The 22,623-nt window shown below is 41.2% G+C and overlaps 1 protein-coding gene across 3 annotated transcripts in view; it reads right to left on the minus strand.

Moving 5' to 3' along the window:
• Nucleotides 1-22,623, minus strand: part of LOC112848422 (uricase) — an 85,889-nt gene that overhangs the window by 7,440 nt on the left and 55,826 nt on the right. For all 3 annotated transcript variants that reach the window (XM_086717414.1, XM_086717415.1, XM_025912145.2), the window contains exons 2-4: nucleotides 19,729-19,947; nucleotides 16,621-16,737; nucleotides 16,442-16,520 (exon numbers count right to left, since the gene is read on the minus strand). In XM_086717414.1, coding sequence (XP_086573540.1) covers nucleotides 16,442-16,520; nucleotides 16,621-16,737; nucleotides 19,729-19,947 — 415 coding nt within the window. The remainder of the gene's footprint in view (nucleotides 1-16,441; nucleotides 16,521-16,620; nucleotides 16,738-19,728; nucleotides 19,948-22,623) is intronic.

The raw sequence follows: 22,623 nt of genomic DNA on the forward strand, positions 1-22,623 counted from the left end.
GTCATGGATAAAATAGTGTCTTCTTATTGGACAGCTAGCTCTGAGGATCCTGGTCACTAAACCATGGTGCACTGTTGAACAAAGAGCTACCTCACTACCCATGTTGTCTGTCTCCCTGTCTCCTCTGAAGTTATGAGGGTGGTGTGCCTATCTCTCTATCTGGATTCCACGACTCCCTGCCTTTCTCCTGCCCTGGCAGAACTTAAAGTCAAAGACTAAACCTCTGTCTTGGGTTGAAACCCACAGAAATGAATACCTTCCTTTCAGCTCCAGGTACAAATGACGTCTAGGCCAAATACTTTCTCCTTGTTGGGCTCCACTTCGCTCAATATATAATCATGATGAAATGAGTGAGTAAGCTCCCCCAGAGCAGTTCTTCTGTTTGCTACTCTGACTCCCTTTACAGGATGGGAGAGGGTTAGTCCTCGTGTTGATCATCTACACTGGCTGATGGCTCCAACTATCATCAGATCCTCAGTTTTCTTGTGTTTATGAGCTCACTGAAACCGGAAAACTTCATGAATGAGTAGCACTGTGGACCTGGCCCAGCCTAAATAGAGACTGGGACGATGAGGCAGTGACCCACCCATAGGGCGTAGATATGCCTAGGGGAATACCCATAAAGGCTTTTGGTTTTTGGCTGAAGGAGAAGGAAAGTTGGTTCATAGAGACCTGGGGGAAAGAGGGCAGAGTTGGCAAAAATAGAGGGGATGATATGGTTCTCCTGCAGTCCTTGACATCACCCCAGGTGGCAAATGGGGAAGGTGGAGGGGTGATAGGCATAATCTGAAGAAGATATTTACTTGTCTGTCAGGCAGTTCTCGCTCGGGGCCCAGGTGACAGATGGGGGAGAGAGTGAGGGGAAGATTCTCTCTTTTTCTATGTGAAACACACTCTGGCAGTTTGGTGAAGCCTGGCTAGAACAGGGCATCGGGTGTCATACTGGGAAGACCCAGGGTAGAATGTTCTATAGAGAGCATCATTCTTCACAAAGAGCAGGGATAACTAGCACAGCCAGTGCTGAGCAGAGCCAGTGAAGCAGTTTGCACCCATTGGGGTGCAAACGTCTCCCTGAACACGTGTGAAACAGACCTCCCGACTGTGAGGAAGTGGGAGAATTTGGCTGGGGAGACCCAGCAGTTTGGTGGTGAGAGAACTATAAGGCCAGGAAAATTCAAGAATTAACATCACCATTCCCTTATTTGTATGTGCAGGCTGATGAGGCTGGAGGTTCAAGGAATGCTTGGGTACAAACCACCAGTAGCATAGTGCCATGACAGGATGACTAAAGTCATCTCTTTACAGCTTTGAAGTTAGTCCTGATTAAGATCTATCCTTCTTGGCCTGTTCAGTATATAACTCAAGGGCCAGAGGCATCAGGCATCTATGTTGTACATGGTCTTAGTTGAAGAACAAGAATATAACTCATGATCCTCAATTAAAATCCAGGGAAGCTCTTAATAATCCAATAGTTTACATCATCTATGTGGCTTCAACTGCTGTGGCTAACTCAGGAGCTGTGGAGTTTTGTAAGTAGGTAAACAATGACCATATTTTGATATTTTCCCCGCCACAAGTGTACATCTACCAAAGAGAGCAATGGCCAGTGGTTTGTAGCAGATCTGCTGATTAAATAAGGTGTTCTGATCAGAGTGCTCCAGGATAATGTGTCAACTAAAATGGTATTTAACATTTTGAAGTCCTCTTTGGAAACTATATCTGAAGAAGGACCAAGAGAGACACCAGCAACGCCTAATGCTTTAAGTTGCCTTGGTTTATTGGATTCTGGATGTGTGAAGACATGATGCTGCAAAATCAGCATTTCTAAATGCTGTATAGAGCTGACCCAAGTGAGGCTAAGCTTAAAATACAAGAGAATTGCAGAAGGAATCAATAAGTGTCTATTGAATGAATGAGTGAATGCATGCGACAAGATTGGTTCACATCAAAGAATCAGTATTTCACAGCTTAGTCTCTTTTTCTTTTAGACAGTTCTCCTCCACTAATCTTTAGCATTTCCCTTCTTGATCAGCCCCACCCAAATATAATACACAGCATGGCAGGGGAAGGGAAGGACATCAACATTAGCTGAAGACATCCTGATGATCAGCATGCATTTAGTTGCTGCCTTTTTCAATCATTATCTTACTTAATCCTCAAATTCTATTAACTATTTTTTTAATGTTTGTTTATTTATTTTGAGAGAGGGGGGAGGGGCAGAGAGAGAGGGAAACAGAGAATCCCAAGCAGCCTCTGCAGGGCTCAAACTCATGAACTGCGAGATCATGACCTGAGCCCAAATCAAGAGCCGGCTGCTTAACCAACTGGGCAACCCAGGCGCCCCTCTATTAAATAGTCTTATATAGGAGACTTTCAACCATGTGCCCATAGTCACATGGCTAGAAACTGGCAGGAGTGGAATTTGAACTCAGCACTTCATTATCTCCTCCTTTTTGGATACTTCCCCATCCCCATGATGTTTTCTCCTTCCTTTAACTCTGTCTTCCCATTTCTTTACAGTTTCTTTCCAGGAGACAAGAAGGTTGCCATCTTCCCTTCCATAGTATTTTTTGAGAGCCTCAGACAGAGCCCCCAGCCTGAAAAATACCATCTCCACTAACCTGAAATGGAAACCGAAGCATCATTTTTAGAAATGGTCCCTAGGTGTCTTAAAAACTTTTTATTCCTTGAACATTTCCTATTAAAATGCGAAGACCCCATAAAGGAGTGACTTCTGAAGACTTTATAAACTAATATAATCTATTTCCAACAGTAATCCCTTCTAGAAAAAAAACCCTATAGAAATGAAATAAGGAGTTTGCAATATGGAATGGGGTTAGAACAAGCAGGGTTCGTGGAGGGGGAATAAAGAGAAAGTGAATGAGAACCAGAAGCAAATTTTACCTATTTCATTGTTTCCTACATAGCACTATATTGTCATCAGCATCCACATAAGCCAATAAGACTTTGGCTCCTCCAATGGTCTTAATCATAAAAGGATTTCTGGATGCATTGATGCACAGTGGTTGAGACCACAGCCTTGCAACTCAAGATTTCCTGAATTCGAATCTCAGTGTTCTCAGGGCCTCTCCTCCCCTATTTTATGAGCACTATTCCCCTCAGAACATTACTTAACCCCTCTTTACCTTGAGTTTCTCATCTTGCAAACAGAGATGATCACCAATTTGATAGATGTCGGAGATAACGTCCATGAAGGACTTAGGAAAATGGCTGCCCCACAGAAAATCCTTTATAAAAGTTATGACCATGAGGTTGTGATAATTGACTTTTTCATATCAACTTTAACTACCCGTGAATATTTCTCATGTTTCACAAAGGCTCATTGGGTTCTGCAAACCACTTCTGACCTGCCGTCTCTATCCACCTCCAGCTCTGGGATGAGACTTATTGACCTCTGGGGAGTGTCAGTTCTGCTAGGCAACTTTTTAAATGTCTATTTTCTTGCTAGCATCTGAAAATGAAGAAAGAAGTTGCATTTTTATTTTTTAACGTTTATTTATTTTTAAGACAGAGAGAGAGAAACAGAGCATGAATGGGGGAGGGTCAGAGAGACAGAGGGAGACACAGAATCCGAAACAGGCTCCAGGCTCTGAGCTGTCAGCACAGAGCCCGACGCGGGGCTCGAACTCACGGACCGCGGGATCATGACCCTAGCCGAAGTTGGCCGCTTAACCGACTGAGCCACCCAGGCGCCCCAGAAGTTGCATTTTTAAATGTGTGTTGGCCTCAGTTTCACATAGAATAAAATGTTTTATGCTCCCAACGACAATTAACTATGGCCACAGTTTGGGCAGAACACAAACCATCTACTCTGGTGCGCTCATTGTTCTATGAAGAAAAACAACAACAAAAACCCTATTCTCTTTTAATATGATTTGCCCCCCCTCCTTTGGCACACATTAGACACTCTGGATGAAATCGAAGAGCTTATTTTATCTTCCCTGTTGGCGGTGCCCCAGCTTTCTGAACACTGGTACGAACCTGAGCCTTTCAGAATCACGGACCCATCGACTAAAAAGTACAGTGGCTCACGCACTCTGAAATCAACTTCAGCTTAGACTGGCAGAATTATTTCAACCAAAAGGACTGTCCTTTTCTAGGTTATTTGTCACGAAACCACTTAATCAGCTTTTTTTTTTTTTTTTTTTTTTTTTTTTTTTTTTTTGCCTTTATGCCATGGTTATAGGGTAATGCAAAAGGAAGATTTTCACATTTTACTTTGCTAGAACATAATCTTTGCTAGCTTTTAGTGTCCTCCTACACACTTAACAGATTGTGGTTTATCTCTCAGAGAAGCATACATCCTACCCTTTAGCTCTCTAAGGGAAAGAAACTCACTGTGAATTAATAGAAAATAAGCCCAATTCCTTACCTACGCATCAGGTGTCACAAAGCACAAAGCTTTATTGAGCCAAGGAAAAAAAAAATCCTGTCATGAACAGGATAATTGCTTCCATGTTTAACACCTCCAAAAAGGACACAAATAGCTAAAAGGAGGATATTTTAAAACCATATTAAATCATTCTAGTAGAAAACCTCAAACTTGTAAAGTGCTAGAAAAAGTGAAAACTAAATATCATTTGCCTTTGGGAGTCCCTTTCACTCATGCGGGGAGAGTGAAAGGTCCCTCCATGCCATTCTGGAAGGGGAAAGATGGCATCAGCCCTGTGGGAGGAAGTTAACTGGGCTTTTGTGCAGCAAGGTTGTGGTTGAGGTGAGTTTAAAGGACTTGTGTTTACCAAAAACTCTTCTTTTGGAGAAACTGAAGAGTGCTTCAGTTTGACACCACAAAGGGCACACACAGGACATCGAAAAGGTCCTGGGTCTCCCCCTTCCTCCATCTCGCTTTTTCCACCTGCCCAGCTTGATGCCTCTGAAATTACTGTCCTCCAGGACCTCAATTTCATCACTTTTTTTCCCCTTAAAACCACCTCCCATGCCCCCCTGGTCTCCATGTCAATAGATCTTTTTTTTTTTTACTACCAGAAGACAATATCTCTTAGTTGAGATGTGTTTTCCATCTACCATCTACTTGGCTCTGTTTTCGCTGAATTTTTTTCTTTTTTTTAAATTTTTTTTTTTAATATTTATTTTTGAGAGACACAGTGACAGAGTGAGAGCAGGGGAGGGGCAGAGAGAGAGAGAGAGAGAGAGAGAGAGACAGAATCCAAAGCAGGCTCCAGGCTCTGGGCTATCAGCACAGAGCCCGACATGGGGCTTGAACTCACGAACTGTGAGATCATGACCTGAGCTGAAGCCGGACACTTAACCGACTGAGCCACCCAGGTGCCCCAGATGAATTTCTATACTCAGTGGCGGATTGGGAGGAATTTGATTCTTAAAGAATTGTGGGTTATAATTCAAATAATGCAGAGGTTTGGGGGGACCATTTAGTCCAAATTAGTGACTCAACCATCCCAGTGATTTCAAGACTCAGCTATGCTTGTAGTTTAGGGAGACACACGGAAGAAAGAGCTTGGAAGAGCCAGTCTCCTTAGAACACCCAAACTAACAACTTGCATCACATGGACAGCCTAGCTCTTCTCTCAGAGTTTGGCAAGTCACAAACATAACTACAGTCCTCATCCCTTTGCGTGAAAAAATTCGTCTCTCCCTTCCAGATTCTCCCATGGAACTAACAGACTTTGAAACAGGCAAAAGTACACTTAATGATGTAGCTTTCAAATATCCACTAAGAAAAGAGTATAATGGGAGTTTTACAGCAATTCTCAGGGTCTAAAATGGTGCTCGAGATTCAGTAGGCTTTGTATAAATGTTTGTTCAATTGATAAGAAAGAATCCAGTCTGTCAGTTACATATCCTGCTGGGAAAAGTCCCTATTGGGAGCCGCATGGCTAAATGTGTGATTAAGTACATGTGTTAACAGGGCAGAATTCTCACCACCTAACTAGCCCCTCATCAAAAGCATTGCTTACAGGTTTGTAACAGTCTTTGACATGCAAATTGGGGCGCGCATGTGTGTGTGTGTGTGTGTGTGTGTGTGTGTGTGTGTGTAATGATTACTTTCTTCAGTTAAGCCTATGCAAGGGCACTTCTTATGGCAATGCCTGTACATTGATTTACCTCACAATATCTGCAGTTTTAGGTTTTGGATAAAAAGCAAATGAAGAATTAAATTTTGCTCTCCTAAGATCATAGATCTTTACTCTCCAAACAGGGACAGAGTGCAAATGTCATCTTTATATACACAACACTAGAATATACACACACTCATATACATGTACACACATATACTGCATACGCTTAAGGCAATAGATGCTTCTTCTGCTCCTTGGTCCCTGCCATCCCCACATGATATCAGAGAGACTCTGGACTCTAGATGTGTCAAGCTGGAGCTTCTGGGAACACAGCCACAACAACTGCAGTATGCTGAGGCTTTGTGGCTCTCTGCAGAAAGAAAAAGCTTTGGTTTTACTATGGTGACTAGTTTTTCCATTCTGTAGCAAACAGGTGACTAGAATTCAGGCTGACGATAGCTCCTGGTAATTCCTGGAAAGAACAAGGGTATGAAGAGTGGCTTGTATTCTTCTTATGATCAGCAGAGCCCTCTACTCTGCCACTCCACAGGGCCCTGCTAAAATATTCTTGTGGAAGTCACCAGTGATCCATTTACCAAACTGCACACTTACTGTTCCACTTTCTTTTAATCTAGACTTCTGAACCTTCCCATAGCAAAGACTGCTTGCCATTTACTAAATCTATTTCTTCTTCCTCCTAGGTACCTGGCTAGACTACATTTCCCAGCTTCCATTGCAGTTGGGTGGGGCTGAGAGATTAGGTTCCTTCCCGGAGAAGTGTGGCGCTCTATTCTCAGGCCTGGTGTTATGCTGGAGGGGGTTTGTCTCCTCCTTTTGCTCCTCCAAGTTCTTTTCCTCTCCTGGTTGTCTGGTAAGGGGATCTATTCTCAAGGTGACCCAAAAAAAGTAAGGATAAAAATGTTAGGTTGCATCAACCTGGGTTCCTGAGTAACTTCTTGGAGCAGAACATTACCTCAACACAAGTGCACACAAACACACACATACACACACACACACACACACACACACACACACACTGAACTGGACTTTTACAAAAAGCAGTGAACTTCTTGTATGGAGCCACTGCATAGGATCCTGTGTGTTATGCATCCTGTTATCACAATAACTATCCCTGATTTCTTAATTTACTTTTTCTTTTGCCTCCACAACACCACTCTCTCCAATCTTCCTTCTATCTCTCTGAACTTTCTTCTAATTTTTTAAACTGACCAACCCATAAACTGAGGAATTTCCCTTGGGACCTGTCACTTTCCTCTTCTCACTTCACATGTTTTTCTGGAATGGCTCTTTCTTGCCCACAGCTTACCTACCATCAGTCTGTTGATGGTCTGCAAATCTATTTCTATCTCTTATTCCCCCAAATCACCAGCTTCCCCCTGAACACTTTCTAATCATACGTGTTCTCCTTAGCCAACTCCCCCAAGCCCTCGACTTTAGGGCAACTTTCTTCTCTCCAAGCTCCACCCCTATCCAATCACTCAGACTCATTCAGTACCCTTCAGAAATGCCTCACATAATGCCCTCCTCCACCTCTGCAGTCATTCTCTCCATCTCTACTTCTCACTGCCTTAGATCTGACTCCATCATTTCTCCATCTCTGCAACAAGTTTCTAAATGTCTCTCTACTGCCTGTTTCTGCAGCCAGATCACCATAACCTTCACCAGAATTACTGAATAGTACACACACACACACACACACACACACACACCCCTACCTTTCCTGGGTCTCTATTGCCATCTTTAATAATAACAATCGTATCTATCATTAAGGAATGCTTCCTATGTGCCAGGTCCTGTGCTAAAATGCTCTCTATTAATATTTATCTCCTTTAATTCTCTGGGAAATTAAGGTGGACACTGTTATCCTCATCTTACAAATGAAAACCACTGAAGAAGCATAAGTAACTCACAGTCACAAAGTTATTAAGTAATGGAGCTCAAATTCAAATACGGTATAGTCTGATCCCAATACGTATGGTTTACTGCCATGTAAAACTACTTCCAAATTATACTCATCTTGTTAGTATGGTACATGAGGCCCTTCAAAATCCAGCCCAAACCAACCTCTTCACATACATCTTGGCTCCTTACATTCTAAGAACTAGACCTTTGAACTTGCTACTGTTCCTCAAATGCTTTGCCCTTTCAACACTAAAATCACTTGTCCAGGATGGTGGGTGGCATAAGGCAGATATCCAAATTATGTTAGTTTCCCTCTTCCACTTCTTCATGGCTCCTACCTAGATACATTCTGTTTCTTCCACCTGTAATTTTCTTTCCTCTTCTGTGCCCAGCATATTCCAAATCATTTTTCAAAAGTCAACTGAAATATTTCCTCCTCCCCTGTCAAGCTTTCCAGACTCTTCCTAGGAAGACAATTTTTTGCACCTCTTTGCTTCCCTAGCATAACTTTGATGCCCTCGTTGCAGTTTTTAGCCCTTATATTGCAATAAATCTTTTTATAAGTCTATCTCCTACTATTCATCTACTGCAAACTCACTAGGGCCAAGGAAAGTCTTACTCAACTCTGAATTTACAGCCCTAGGCTACATAAAAAGCCCTCAAAATCCAATTGTTGAATGAATAGTATTTCAACATGTTCTTATTCTTTAATTAGCTCTCCCAAAATAGAATTCTAGACCTTATCTAGAACTATTATTTTACAGACTTGAAAGTTGAAAGAGGAATATGCTATGCTAAATGTTGCGAAATCACTTAAAAATGGTTTAGAGCTAGGCTAATCAATATGGTAGCCACTAGCCATGTGTGGCTCTTAAGCACTTGGAATATGGCAAATGTGAATTGAGATGCCCTGTAAATATAAAATATGCACAGGATTTCAAACATTTAACTTTTTAAAAAAGAATGTGAAATATTACATTAGTAATTTATTTTTATTACATATTTAAGGTGTATTGTAACTATATCAGATTAAATAGAATATATTATTAAAAGTAATTTATTTTTTGCATTCCTAAAGTGACTACTAGAAAATTTTTAAATTACATACGTGGCTTGCATTACATTTCTGATGGACTATGCCAGCTTAGAGTTTATAATTTTACAAACATGATGTGATTTGAGAAGGAAAACACTGACCTGGGGAGTTAGGGAAACTTTCTTTCTCTTTCTCCCCCAAAGTCACATTCAGAAGGAAGGAAGGAAGGAAGGAAGGAAGGAAGGAAGGAAGGAAGGAAGGAAGGAAGGAAGGAAAAGTAAGTTTTATTTTAACTAACAAACAGCTCCATCAGCAAGTTAATATATATGACTACACATTTGGGGGATTAAGAAATCATTATCTTGGAAATCAGAAGATGGCGGCGTAGGAGGACGCTGGGCTCACCGCGCGTCCTGCTGATCACTTAGATTCCACCTACACCTGCCTAAATAACCCACAAAACCACCAGAGGATTAGCAGAACGGAGTCGCCGGAGCCAAGCGCAGACGAGAGGCCCACGGAAGAGGGTAGGAAGGGCGGCGAGGCGGTGCGCGCTCCACGGACTGGCGGGAGGGAGCCGGGGCGGAGGGGCGGCTCGCCGGCCAAGCAGAGCCCCCGAGTCTGGCTTGCAAAAAGCGGAGGGGCCTGACGGACTGTGTTCCGACAGCAAGCGCGACTTAGCGTCTGGGAGGTCATAAGTTAACAGCTCTGCTCAGAAAGCGGGAAGGCTGGAGGACAAAGGGAAGGAGAGCTGCTGAGCCCCCTGACGACAGAGCTCAGTTTGGTGGGGAACAAAGGAGCTAGCCAGCGCCATCTCCCCCGCCCATCCCCCAGCCAAAATCCCAAAGAGAACCAGTTCCTGCCAGGGAACTTGCTCGCTCCACGCAAACACCCAACTCTGCGCTTCTGCGGAGCCAAACCTCCGGCAGCGGATCTGACTCCCTCCCGCTGCCACAGGGCCCCTCCTGAAGTGGATCACCTAAGGAGAAGCAAGCTAAGCCTGCCCCTCCTGCCCCTGTGCACCTTGCCTACCCACCCCAGCTAAGACGCCAGATCCCCAGCATCACAAGGCTGGCAGTGTGCAAGTAGACCAGACAGGCCACCCCACCCCACAGTGAATCCCGCCCCTAGGAGAGGGGAAGAGAAGGCACACACCAGTCTGACTGTGGCCACAGCGGTGGGCTGGGGGCAGACATCAGGTCTGACTGCGGCTCCGCCCACCAACTCCAGTTATACACCACAGCACAGGGGAAGTGCCCTGCAGGTCCTCACCACGCCAGGGACTATCCAAAATGACCAAGCGGAAGAATTCCCCTCAGAAGAATCTCCAGGAAATAACAACAGCTAATGAGCTGATCAAAAAGGATTTAAATAATATAACAGAAAGTGAATTTAGAATAATAGTCATAAAATTAATCGCTGGGCTTGAAAACAGTATAGCTGACAGCAGAGAATCTCTTGCTACAGAGATCAAGGGACTAAGGAACAGTCACGAGGAGCTGAAAAACGCTTTAAACGAAATGCATAACAAAATGGAAACCACCACGGCTCGGATTGAAGAGGCAGAGGAGAGAATAGGTGAACTAGAAGATAAAGTTATGGAAAAAGAGGAAACTGAGAAAAAGAGAGATAAAAAAATCCAGGAGTATGAGGGGAAAATTAGAGAACTAAGTGATACACTAAAAAGAAATAATGTACGCATCATTGGTATCCCAGAGGAGGAAGAGAGAGGGAAAGGTGCTGAAGGGGTACTTGAAGAAATAATAGCTGAGAACTTCCCTGAACTGGGGAAGGAAAAAGGCATTGAAATCCAAGAGGCACAGAGAACTCCCTTCAGACGTAACTTGAATCGATCTTCTGCACGACATATCATAGTGAAACTGGCAAAATACAAGGATAAAGAGAAAATTCTGAAAGCAACAAGGGGTAAACGTGCCCTCACATATAAAGGGAGACCTATAAGACTCGTGACTGATCTCTCTTTTGAAACTTGGCAGGCCAGAAAGAATTGGCACGAGATTTTCAGTATGCTAGACAGAAAAAATATGCAGCCGAGAATCCTTTATCCAGCAAGTCTGTCATTTAGAATAGAAGGAGAGATAAAGGTCTTCCCAAACAAACAAAAACTGAAGGAATTTGTCACCACTAAACCAGCCCTCCAAGAGATCCTAAGGGGGACCCTGTGAGACAAAGTACCAGAGACATCACTACAAGCATAAAACATACAGACATCACAATGACTCTAAACCCATATCTTTCTATAATAACACTGAATGTAAATGGATTAAATGCGCCAACCAAAAGACATAGGGTATCAGAATGGATAAAAAAACAAGACCCATCTATTTGCTGTCTACAAGAGACTCATTTTAGACCTGAGGACACCTTTAGATTGAGAGTGAGGGGATGGAGAACTATTTATCATGCTACTGGAAGCCAAAAGAAAGCTGGAGTAGCCATACTTCTATCAGACAAACTAGACTTTAAATTAAAGGCTGTAACAAGAGATGAAGAAGGACATTATATAATAGTGACAGGGTCTATCCATCAGGAAGAGCTAACAATTATAAATGTCTATGCGCCGAATACCGGAGCGCCCAAATATATAAAACAATTACTCATAAACATAAGCAACCTTATTGATAAGAATGTGGTAATTGCAGGGGACTTTAACACCCCACTTACAGAAATGGATAGATCATCTAGACACACGGTCAATAAAGAAACAAGGGCCCTGAATGAGACATTGGATCAGATGGACTTGACAGATATATTTAGAACTCTGCATCCCAAAGCAACAGAATATACTTTCTTCTCGAATGCACATGGAACATTCTCCAAGATAGATCATATACTGGGTCACAAAACAGCCCTTCATAAGTTTACAAGAATTGAAATCATACCATGCATACTTTCAGACCACAATGCTATGAAGCTTGAAATCAACCACAGAAAAAAGTCTGGAAAACCTCCAAAAGCATGGAGGTTAAAGAACACCCTACTAACGAATGAGTGGGTCAACCAGGCAATTAGAGAAGAAATTAAAAAATATATGGAAACAAACGAAAATGAAAATACAACAATCCAAACGCTTTGGGACGCAGCGAAGGCAGTCCTGAGAGGAAAATACATTGCAATCCAGGCCTATCTCAAGAAACAAGAAAAATCCCAAATACAAAATCTAACAGCACACCTAAAGGAAATAGAAGCAGAACAGCAAAGGCAGCCTAAACCCAGCAGAAGAAGAGAAATAATAAAGATCAGAGCAGAAATAAACAATATAGAATCTAAAAAAACTGTAGAGCAGATAAACGAAACCAACAGTTGGTTTTTTGAAAAAATAAACAAAATTGACAAACCTCTAGCCAGGCTTCTCAAAAAGAAAAGGGAGACGACCCAAATAGATAAAATCATGAATGAAAATGGAATTATTACAACCAATCCCTCAGAGATACAAACAATTATCAGGGAATACTATGAAAAATTATATGCCAACAAATTGGACAACCTGGAAGAAATGGACAAATTCCTGAACACCCACACTCTTCCAAAACTCAATCAGGAGGAAATAGAAAGCTTGAACAGACCCATCACCAGCGAAGAAATTGAATCGGTTATCAAAAATCTCCCAACAAATAAGAGTCCAGGACCAGATGCCTTCCCAGGGGAGTTCTACCAGACGTTTAAAGCAGAGATAATACCTATCCTTCTCAAACTATTCCAAGAAATAGAAAGGGAAGGAAAACTTCCAGACTCATTCTATGAAGCCAGTATTACTTTGATTCCTAAACCAGACAGAGACCCAGTAAAAAAAGAGAACTACAGGCCAATATCCCTGATGAATATGGATGCAAAAATTCTCAATAAGATACTAGCAAATCGAATTCAACGGCATATAAAAAGAATTATTCACCATGATCAAGTGGGATTCATTCCTGGGATGCAGGGCTGGTTCAACATTCGCAAATCAATCAACGTGATACATCACATTAACAAAAAAAAAGAGAAGAACCATATGATCCTGTCAATCGATGCAGAAAAGGCCTTTGACAAAATCCAGCACCCTTTCTTAATAAAAACCCTTGAGAAAGTCGGGATAGAGGGAACATACTTAAAGATCATAAAAGCCATTTATGAAAAGCCCACAGCTAACATCATCCTCAATGGGGAAAAACTGAGAGCTTTTTCCCTGAGATCAGGAACACGACAGGGATGCCCACTCTCACCGCTGTTGTTTAACATAGTGCTGGAAGTTCTAGCATCAGCAATCAGACAACAAAAGGAAATCAAAGGCATCAAAATTGGCAAAGATGAAGTCAAGCTTTCGCTTTTTGCAGATGACATGATATTATACATGGAAAATCCGATAGACTCCACCAAAAGTCTGCTAGAACTGATACATGAATTCAGCAAAGTTGCAGGATACAAAATCAATGTACAGAAATCAGTTGCATTCTTATACACTAACAATGAAGCAACAGAAAGACAAATAAAGAAACTGATCCCATTCACAATTGCACCAAGAAGCATAAAATACCTAGGAATCAATCTAACCAAAGATGTAAAGGATCTGTATGCTGAAAACTATAGAAAGCTTATGAAGGTAATTGAAGAAGATTTAAAGAAATGGAAAGACATTCCCTGCTCATGGATTGGAAGAATAAATATTGTCAAAATGTCAATACTACCCAAAGCTATCTACACATTCAATGCAATCCCAATCAAAATGGCACCAGCATTCTTCTCAAAACTAGAACAAGCAATCCTAAAATTCATATGGAACCACAAAAGGCCCCGAATAGCCAAAGTAATTTTGAAGAAGAAGACCAAAGCAGGAGGCATCACAATCCCAGACTTTAGCCTCTACTACAAAGCTGTCATCATCAAGACAGCATGGTATTGGCACAAAAACAGACACATAGACCAATGGAATAGAATAGAAACCCCAGAACTAGACCCACAAACGTATGGCCAACTAATCTTTGACAAAGCAGGAAAGCACATCCAATGGAAAAAAGACAGTCTCTTTAACAAATGGTGCTGGGAGAACTGGACAGCAACATGCAGAAGGTTGAAACTAGACCACTTTCTCACACCATTCACAAAAATAAACTCAAAATGGATAAAGGACCTGAATGTGAGACAGGAAACCATCAAAACCTTAGAGGAGAAAGCAGGAAAAGACCTCTCTGACCTCAGCCGTAGCAATGTCTTACTCGACACATCCCCAAAGGCAAGGGAATTAAAAGCAAAAGTGAATTACTGGGACCTTATGAAGGTAAAAAGCTTCTGCACAGCAAAGGAAACAACCAACAAAACTAAAAGGCAACCAACGGAATGGGAAAAGATATTTGCAAATGACATATCGGACAAAGGGCTAGTATCCAAAATCTATAAAGAGCTCACCAAACTCCACACCCGAAAAGCAAATAACCCAGTGAAGAAATGGGCAGAAAACATGAATAGACACTTCTCTAAAGAAGACATCCGGATGGCCAACAGGCACATGAAAAGATGTTCAGCGTCGCTCCTTATCAGGGAAATACAAATCAAAACCACACTCAGGTATCACCTCACGCCAGTCAGAGTGGCCAAAATGAACAAATCAGGAGACTATAGATGCTGGAGAGGATGTGGAGAAACGGGAACCCTCTTGCACTGTTGGTGGGAATGCAAATTGGTGCAGCCGCTCTGGAAAGCAGTGTGGAGGTTCCTCAGAAAATTAAAAATAGACCTACCCTATGACCCAGCAGTAGCACTGCTAGGAATTTATCCAAGGGACACAGGAGTACTGATGCATAGGGGCACTTGTACCCCAATGTTCATAGCAGCACTCTCAACAATAGCCAAATTATGGAAAGAGCCTAAATGTCCATCAACTGATGAATGGATAAAGAAATTGTGGTTTATATACACAATGGAATACTATGTGGCAATGAGAAAAAATGAAATATGGCCTTTTGTAGCAACGTGGATGGAACTGGAGAGTGCGATGCTAAGTGAAATAAGCCATACAGAGAAAGACAGATACCATATGGTTTCACTCTTATGTGGATCCTGAGCAACTTAACAGGAACCCATGGGGGAGGGGAAGGAAAAAAAAAAAAAAAAGAGGTTAGAGTGGGAGAGAGCCAAAGCATAAGAGACTGTTGAGAACTGAGAACAAACTAAGGGTTGATGGGGGGTGGGAGGGAGGAGAGGGTGGGTGATGGGTATTGAGGAGGGCACCTTTTGGGATGAGCACTGGGTGTTGTATGGAAACCAATTTGACAATAAATTTCATATATAAATAAAAAAAAAAAGAAATCATTATCTTTTCAACTTAATATAACAACTAGTTATTCAGTCTCCTTTATATGGCAAAAATTACATAACTGTTAATCAAACACCAAGACGTCCCTGGCTGTGCCTAGAATTTAATACAGATAGCAAAAAATATTAAGTAACAGCTAATACACTAGAACTGTCTGAGGAAGGGCTTTATCCAATAGAACTCAGAATGAGAAGAGACTTCTATTTTATTAAGTTTATAATGTTTCTGATGTTTAAGAGATGCTACCTCAAATTCTTACTGAAGAGAGCTAGAGAAGAAAGAGGAGATACAGAAAAGGAATGGAAGAGAAGAGGAAAAGAGAGGAGAAGAAAGAGAAGAATGATTGAAAAGGAAAAAAGTTCAGAGTCCACACTCTCCATTTATAATGATCATGAAAGTTCATTTTTCATTAGGATGGAGACCTTTCTACCACATTTGGCTCCACAGTTCCTAGAGGTCCTCTGGCCAGTTATTGCCCCGCTCTGACAATCCTAACCAAACAGTGGAAGACAAGCTTTGGGAATTTTGATATTTGCTAAGTTAAATCCTCAGTACTAATAAGGTCCGTATTGTAATTATGTTCCGTGGTTAAGTTTTAAATTTCTTAGTGAACACAAAGAATTACAGAATTGTCATTGCTATTTAAATGAGGTTCGTTCTATAGTAATTATAATAATATCAGTGGTCTTATTATTATGAAAATAAAATGTCAAGGAAACGTGATTGTTATTTACTATTTCCTATAAAGGTAATGATAATTGGTAGCATGGTATAGTACAAAAAGTCTGGTCAGAACATTCAGAGATTTGGGGTTTTGTCAGCCCAGGCCTTTTTTTTCCCCTCACCTCAGAATCAGGTAATAAAAATGATCTACCTCACTCAACCCCTAGATTTCTCGCAAAATGTATTATTTCATTTTTATGTTTTTACGATAAAGGAGGAGATTGTTTTTAAATATACTCCAGAGTCACAGTGCTCATTCCCATCTCAGATTTAAATGCCTTCAAAATCCTCAACAGTTTTCCTCGATATTAATAAGCGGAGTTGTTTGGAAGAAAAAAATATTGAAATTGCTATTGTAGAATCAAAGCATGAAAAATACTTTCTTACCACTCCTCATCTGTTCCACCTCACAGAAGTGCGTTCCAGTGGGAGTGTGAATAAATGCATGGACATGCTTAACTCCATTCTGAAAATTAGGGACAAAAAATCGTTTCCAGTAAAATTTCAGCATATGTCATAAAGCCAATTTCTTTAATTAAACCGAAAGCACAAATAACTGAGCAAACCTTTTCAAGACGCTTCCAGGGGACTTCTTCCACGTAGACTTGAGCTCGGATGACGTGGTCAAAAGAGGAAAGGAAATGCTCACAGATGCTCATTGCAAAAGTTTCTATGCTTTTGATCTGTAAAGTGAAACAAAATGCTAGTGATCAGAAATAGCTGCCCCATTTAAAAATAATTTTTTAAATATCCACGGAGTTCTCTTTCCTGTTCAAGTCCTTTTCAGAATCAGAGAAATATACATTTTGAAAGAACCACGAGACATGAATTGGTCCTTATCCCAAATTTTCATAAGGTCTCCTAAATGTAGTTAATACAGCACCATTACCGGAGTGAGACTACCCTGTTTTTAAAAGAAACCTGTTCTGCAGGAAGAAATGTGTCAATCAATGGATGAGCACAAGAAAACTTAACATTTAGATTCTCCTTCCGGTGAGCTCAGTCATTACCCACGCCAACGACAATACTACGGTGGACTCCAAAACACTCTGGTGTCTCTATGAGGTTGCCAAATGGGCCTCCCAGTTTCCCAGGGGAAAACATTAACACAGGGCCACTTCTGCTTCCTTGCTTTGCAAACAGACCTTCGATTGACTATCCCTCACTCCCACCCCCATGAAGCAGCTCCCTACTTCCACACAAATTCTTCATAATAATCTCTAGACAATGTGTTATGGTCTTAGCAGAGTCTACAGATGATTTATGGCTTGCCCGAGGTGGACTATTTGTACAGGTTTCCCCAGGATAGTTCTGTTTTATGCCTGTTGTCCCAGAATAATTATTTAGCATCTTATTTCACTCTCGAAGTGTCCTAGTTTGGAAAACAAAAATACTAACTCAAAAAGATATATGCACCCCCATGTTCATTGCAGCATTATTTGCAATAACCAAAATATGGAAACAACTTAAGTATCCTGTCAGTGGATAAATGCATAAAGAAAATGTAATATATATTGGTAATATACATAATGGTGTATATATTTATTTATATGGTGTGTGTGTATATATATATAGTGTGCGTGTGTGTATATATATATATATATATATATATAATGTATATTCGTCTAAAAAGGAGTGAATCTTGACATTTGTGGTAACACAGATCATAGATGAACTTTGATGGCATTATGCTAAGAGAAATAGTCAAGAAAAGACGAACACCATATGTTCTCACTTATATGTGGAATCTAAACAAAACAAAAACAAACAAACAAAATCAAGTTCATAGATACAGAGAACCGATTGGTGGTTGCCAGGAGAGAGGAGATAGGCAAAGTGGGTGAAGGGAGTCAAAACAAACTTCCAGTTATAAAATTAGTAATCATGGGGATGTAATATACAAGAAATACAGTTAATAATACTGTATTATGTATTTGAAAGTAGCTAAGAGACAACTCTTAAAATTTCTGATGACAAGAAATAAAAATTTATTTCACCATATACACAAATATCAAACCATCATGTTGTGCACCTGAAATATAAAGTTGTATGCCAATTATATCTCAACTTAAAAAAAACAAAAGAAAAAAAAGTGCCACCTTGTTTTAGATAAGAAATTATATGGTCACTCTATCTACAATGAATGAATTTGAATTGTCTTTAAGATCCAGGTCCATTCTTGGGCGCCTGGGTGGCTCAGTCGGTTAAGCGTCCGACTTCGGCTCAGGTCATGATCTCACGGTCTGTGAGTTCGAGCCCCGCGTCGGGCTCTGTGCTGACAGCTCAGAGCCTGGAGCCTGTTTCAGATTCTGTGTTTCCATCTCTCTCTGACCCTCCCCCGTTCATGCTCTGTCTCTCTCTGTCTCAAAAATAAATAAACATTAAAAAAAAAAAAAATTAAAAAAAAAAAAAAAAGATCCAGGTCCATTCCTTCACTTTTCTGCATCTTTCACATAGTACTGGAAATATGAGAATCTGTGTTACCTGGCCCTCTTTTGTAGTGCAGTACCGTAGCCTATTTTCAATTTATTTTTTTAAGAGAGCAATGCCTTTTTCTATAGCCATGTTTGTGCATGCTGGGTCACTCTGAATAGCATGAAAAAGGTTCGGGGTGGAGCTAGGCCTTGCAGAAATTATATTTCAATTAGTTGGTTCATTTCATGCATTCTGAGTGTGGATTTCATGCAAAAGCATGAGAAAAGAAACTTTCTAGTCTACATTTCTTGTCTTTTTAGACTTCTTTGCAAAAAGAAAAATCATCTTGAGTTTCCCAGAAATCTGCTGGAGGTCCGACACAGCTTCCCTCACACTTAAACTAGAAGTTGAAGTGCTAAAATATCAGATACTATCAGCTCCAAGACTCTCTTGAAGAATACGGCTACCAACATATATGGATACTAAGTGGTCATGCAGTTGAGAACATTAGGAAGCCATTAAAAATTGGACCAATAGATTTCAAAATATATCTTATACTCAAGATTTTCTTCTATAGTAACACCAGGAAGAGAAATGGTACTTTCTTCTATAAATGTACACCATTCTAAAAGAAAAAAAAAAAAAAATAGGTAACAGGAATCAAAGAAATGCATGACAAAAAATGTGTAAAAATTCTATTCTGAAATCCTCCCAGGGCTTTGATTTGCCAATGATCCTAATTAAGAGAGAACATGTAAATTTGTCAGATAGGATTCTCTTCCTAAAAGATGTAGTAAGTTGAGAACCAAAAAAAGCAAAGAAATGAGATTAAGAGGGGAAAAAAAGAAAAAAGCTTTTCTGTAAGGCTGAGAATTTTAGAATCCAAAAGAAAAAGAATTAGTGGCCTAAATGTAAAAATAGGGTTAGAAAGTAAAGGGAACTTGCAGTAAGCAAGTGATATACTCATGTTATAGTTTAGTGAATTCTGCATCAAGATAGGTAACAACATAGGGGTGCCTGGGTGGCTCAGTCGGTTAAGTGTCTGCCTTCGGCTCAGGTCATAATCTTGTTTGGTGAGTTCGAGCCCCACATTGGTCTCTGTGCCAACAGCTCAGAGTCTGGAGCCTGCTTCAGATTCCATGCCTCCCTCTCTCTCTGTTCCGCCCCTACGCTCACTCTGTCTCTCTCTCTCTCAAAAATAAATAAACATTAAAAAAAATTTTTTTAAAAGACAGGCAGCATCTAAGAATGATACATACCCCTTTAAATTTTGCCAAGACGTGAACTGTGTTCTTGATGGTGTCTGTGGGGATGATGTCTGAATTATCTCCATGCAGATAATCTTTTTTGGAGCTCAGAGTAAGTTGCACTGAAGTTGCCACCTCTTTAATGCTGTGATATTTCCCATCTCGCTGAATATGGAGAACTTTTACCATATCCTTCCCATAGCCGGTTCGGACAAACTCCACCTCCTCATTCTGCAATGAAAACACTGTCATCGTTTTGAAGAAAGATACATGAAAACAAAAAGTCACCTGCAAGTTCTTCAAGCCTTGATTTAATCGTATAATTATAAAAGGTGAGAGTTAAGAGTATTCATGAAAGCAAGACCCTATCCTACCTTTGAAGAAAAATGGGAACTTTTATGGAGAAAAGAGAATTGCAAGAATCATATGAAAATATATCAAACTCGCCTGAGGATAGACAGGTAGATGGCTTTCTTGATAATATTAAGTAATAATAATAATAGTAACAGTATCTCCTGTTTTACTCTGTTTTATTTAATAACTGCTAACTGAATCCTTGGAACAGCTCTGAACTAATATTGTTCCCATTTCACAGAGGGAGAACCTGAGGTTCAGAGTGTAAGTGACTAGCTCTACTTCACACAGCAAGTAAAGGATAGAGCCAACAATTCATACTCAGATCCGTGGGCTCCAAAGTTTATTCTCCTAACCACTATGCAGACTGCCATTCTTCTACAAAAATGTGTGACTGTGTTAACTGAAAATAATTATATCCTGTGTTTTTTTTTTTATACAGAGTGATATTCTGGAGAAAATGCCCTATGATCACTAAAAAAAATTTGAAAATTGCTTCCCCTTCTTGCTGCCGGGAAGAAGAGTAATTAGTGACAGGGTCCAGATTCCCTTCAGGAGTGCAGAGCCAGGCCATCTGGCTGCAGGAAAAGCTATGCTTTTAGCAAACAGACACTTAATAAAAGCCTGGTGATTGACTCATTAGTGCCCTTATTTGGAGCTGGCGCTCTCACGAGCAAATACATCCATCTCCACTGCTAGGATTCGTAAGATTTGTCCCTGGGCTTTACTGGTGTTTGAAAGAAGAGGCAAGCATCAAAATTGAACATTAAGATGATAATGCCAGAAAGTGACAAAAATAAAAGTAAATGAAAAACAACATGCAGTGAGAGTCTGGGGAGGGTCACAAAGAAGGAACCTCACCTGCTAATTGCACATAGGCTACCTAACAATTTGTTTACATAAAGCATCACCAGATCCTCTGGGAGGAGTTGTAAAATACTAGCCAACATCAGAAATTATTGTTATGTTCTAAAGGAAAGTGGGAGATATGGGAGGTTGTCTTCAGTCTTGGGGACACAGCATTCCTGGTAGGGCATGCTCCTGATTTAAGGGACAACTCTTGGAAAGGCCCCTTAAAAACCTCTGACCCAATTTTGGAGGGATTCATCTTCTAGGAAAGGATCAATGAGAAAACTCAAAGAGCAGACTTAGAGGATCTTAATAAGAACTATAACACTGATGGGGAAAGAGTCACTGCTTGTGGTTGCAGGGGCTTTGGAATCAGACCACGTTCAAACTCTATCTTGCCATCTACAGCTCTGTGGCTTGCAACAAATACTTTGTTGGCTCTGAGTCCTTAGTTTCCCCAGCTGTACAAATGGAGATAAGCACCCCTACTTGTAGGAGTTGCTGGTGAAAGGCCTGACTCAGTTCCTAGTACCTAGCTACAGTGAGGTCAACCCCAGCAAAAGTGGCCACGTCAGGCCTGGCTGTGGGCACAGCCCCAGCAGAGACAGTAGATGGGACTTTGAGTAAAGGCACCGGTTTTTAGAGTAGAGAGCACTGCTGGCAGCAGTCAGAGGAAGACTCTGATGTGTCTTTTGAGCCACAAGGAATTCCACCTGGGGGAGGAAGGCACTTGGCTGGCTGGGGGCCCCTGGATGGCATGAACGAGGATCCAGAACCAAAGGTCTCTGAGATTGTCCATCAGCCCGGGATACACATGAATATTACTTCTCAGTCCTATCCACTGTCATTAAATACCTAAGCTATGGTAGCTCGGTCTGTGAAAGCAAGTGGTTCCTGCATGGCACATAGATTCAGGGGCACCTGGGTGGCTCTGTCTGTTGAGCGCCTGAGTTTGGATCAGGTCATGATCTCACGGTTTGTGAGTTCGAGCCCTACATAGGGCTCACTGCTGTCAGTACAGAGCCACTTTGAATCCTCTCTTCCCTTCCCCTGCTGGCTCTCTCTCTCTCAAACACAAATAAGCATTTTTTTTTTTTTTTTAAAGAAAGATTCAGTGACAGCCACCCTTCAGATCCCTAACTTTGCTCTCATCTTGCCACAGCCTGTTTCAAACTCTGCTTCAGCTATCCTGAGCTGATTGTACTTGCCCAGGCTCGGCAGCCTTTCTCTGCCTGTAGGCTTTGAATATGCTATTCCTTCTTTCCTGAACACCCTTTCTCTTCCTTCTGCCCAATTACCGACCCCTTCTGTCACCTGCCTAACTTCTTCTAGTCATCCTTCAGGTCTCAGATGCCACTTGTCCTTCGGGGAATCAGCCAGCCCGCCCTTCAAGGTCTGGTGCCCCTTCTGTATGCCCTGGCAATACTGTTATCGCCTTATCACAGTCTTTATCATATTATATTGCAATTGCCTCATCATGTGTTTGATTTGTCCAAAAATGGGAAATTATGAAAGCAGGAACAATTCTCAGTTGTCATGGCAACCCCAGTGCTCAGCACAGTGCCTAGAACACAAATAGGTGCTTAATAAACGCGTTGCGAACGAATGAATGGTGCACCCCCACCTCCACCTCTTGCGTGGTGACACGGAATAGTTCAAGAAACACCCAAAAGATTTCAATACAGGAATTGCCACTTCAGCTCA

This window comes from Puma concolor, chromosome C1 (genome assembly GCF_028749965.1).
Source record: "Puma concolor isolate L17-30 chromosome C1, mPumCon1.1.hap2, whole genome shotgun sequence".
Taxonomy (NCBI): Eukaryota; Metazoa; Chordata; class Mammalia; order Carnivora; family Felidae; genus Puma; species Puma concolor.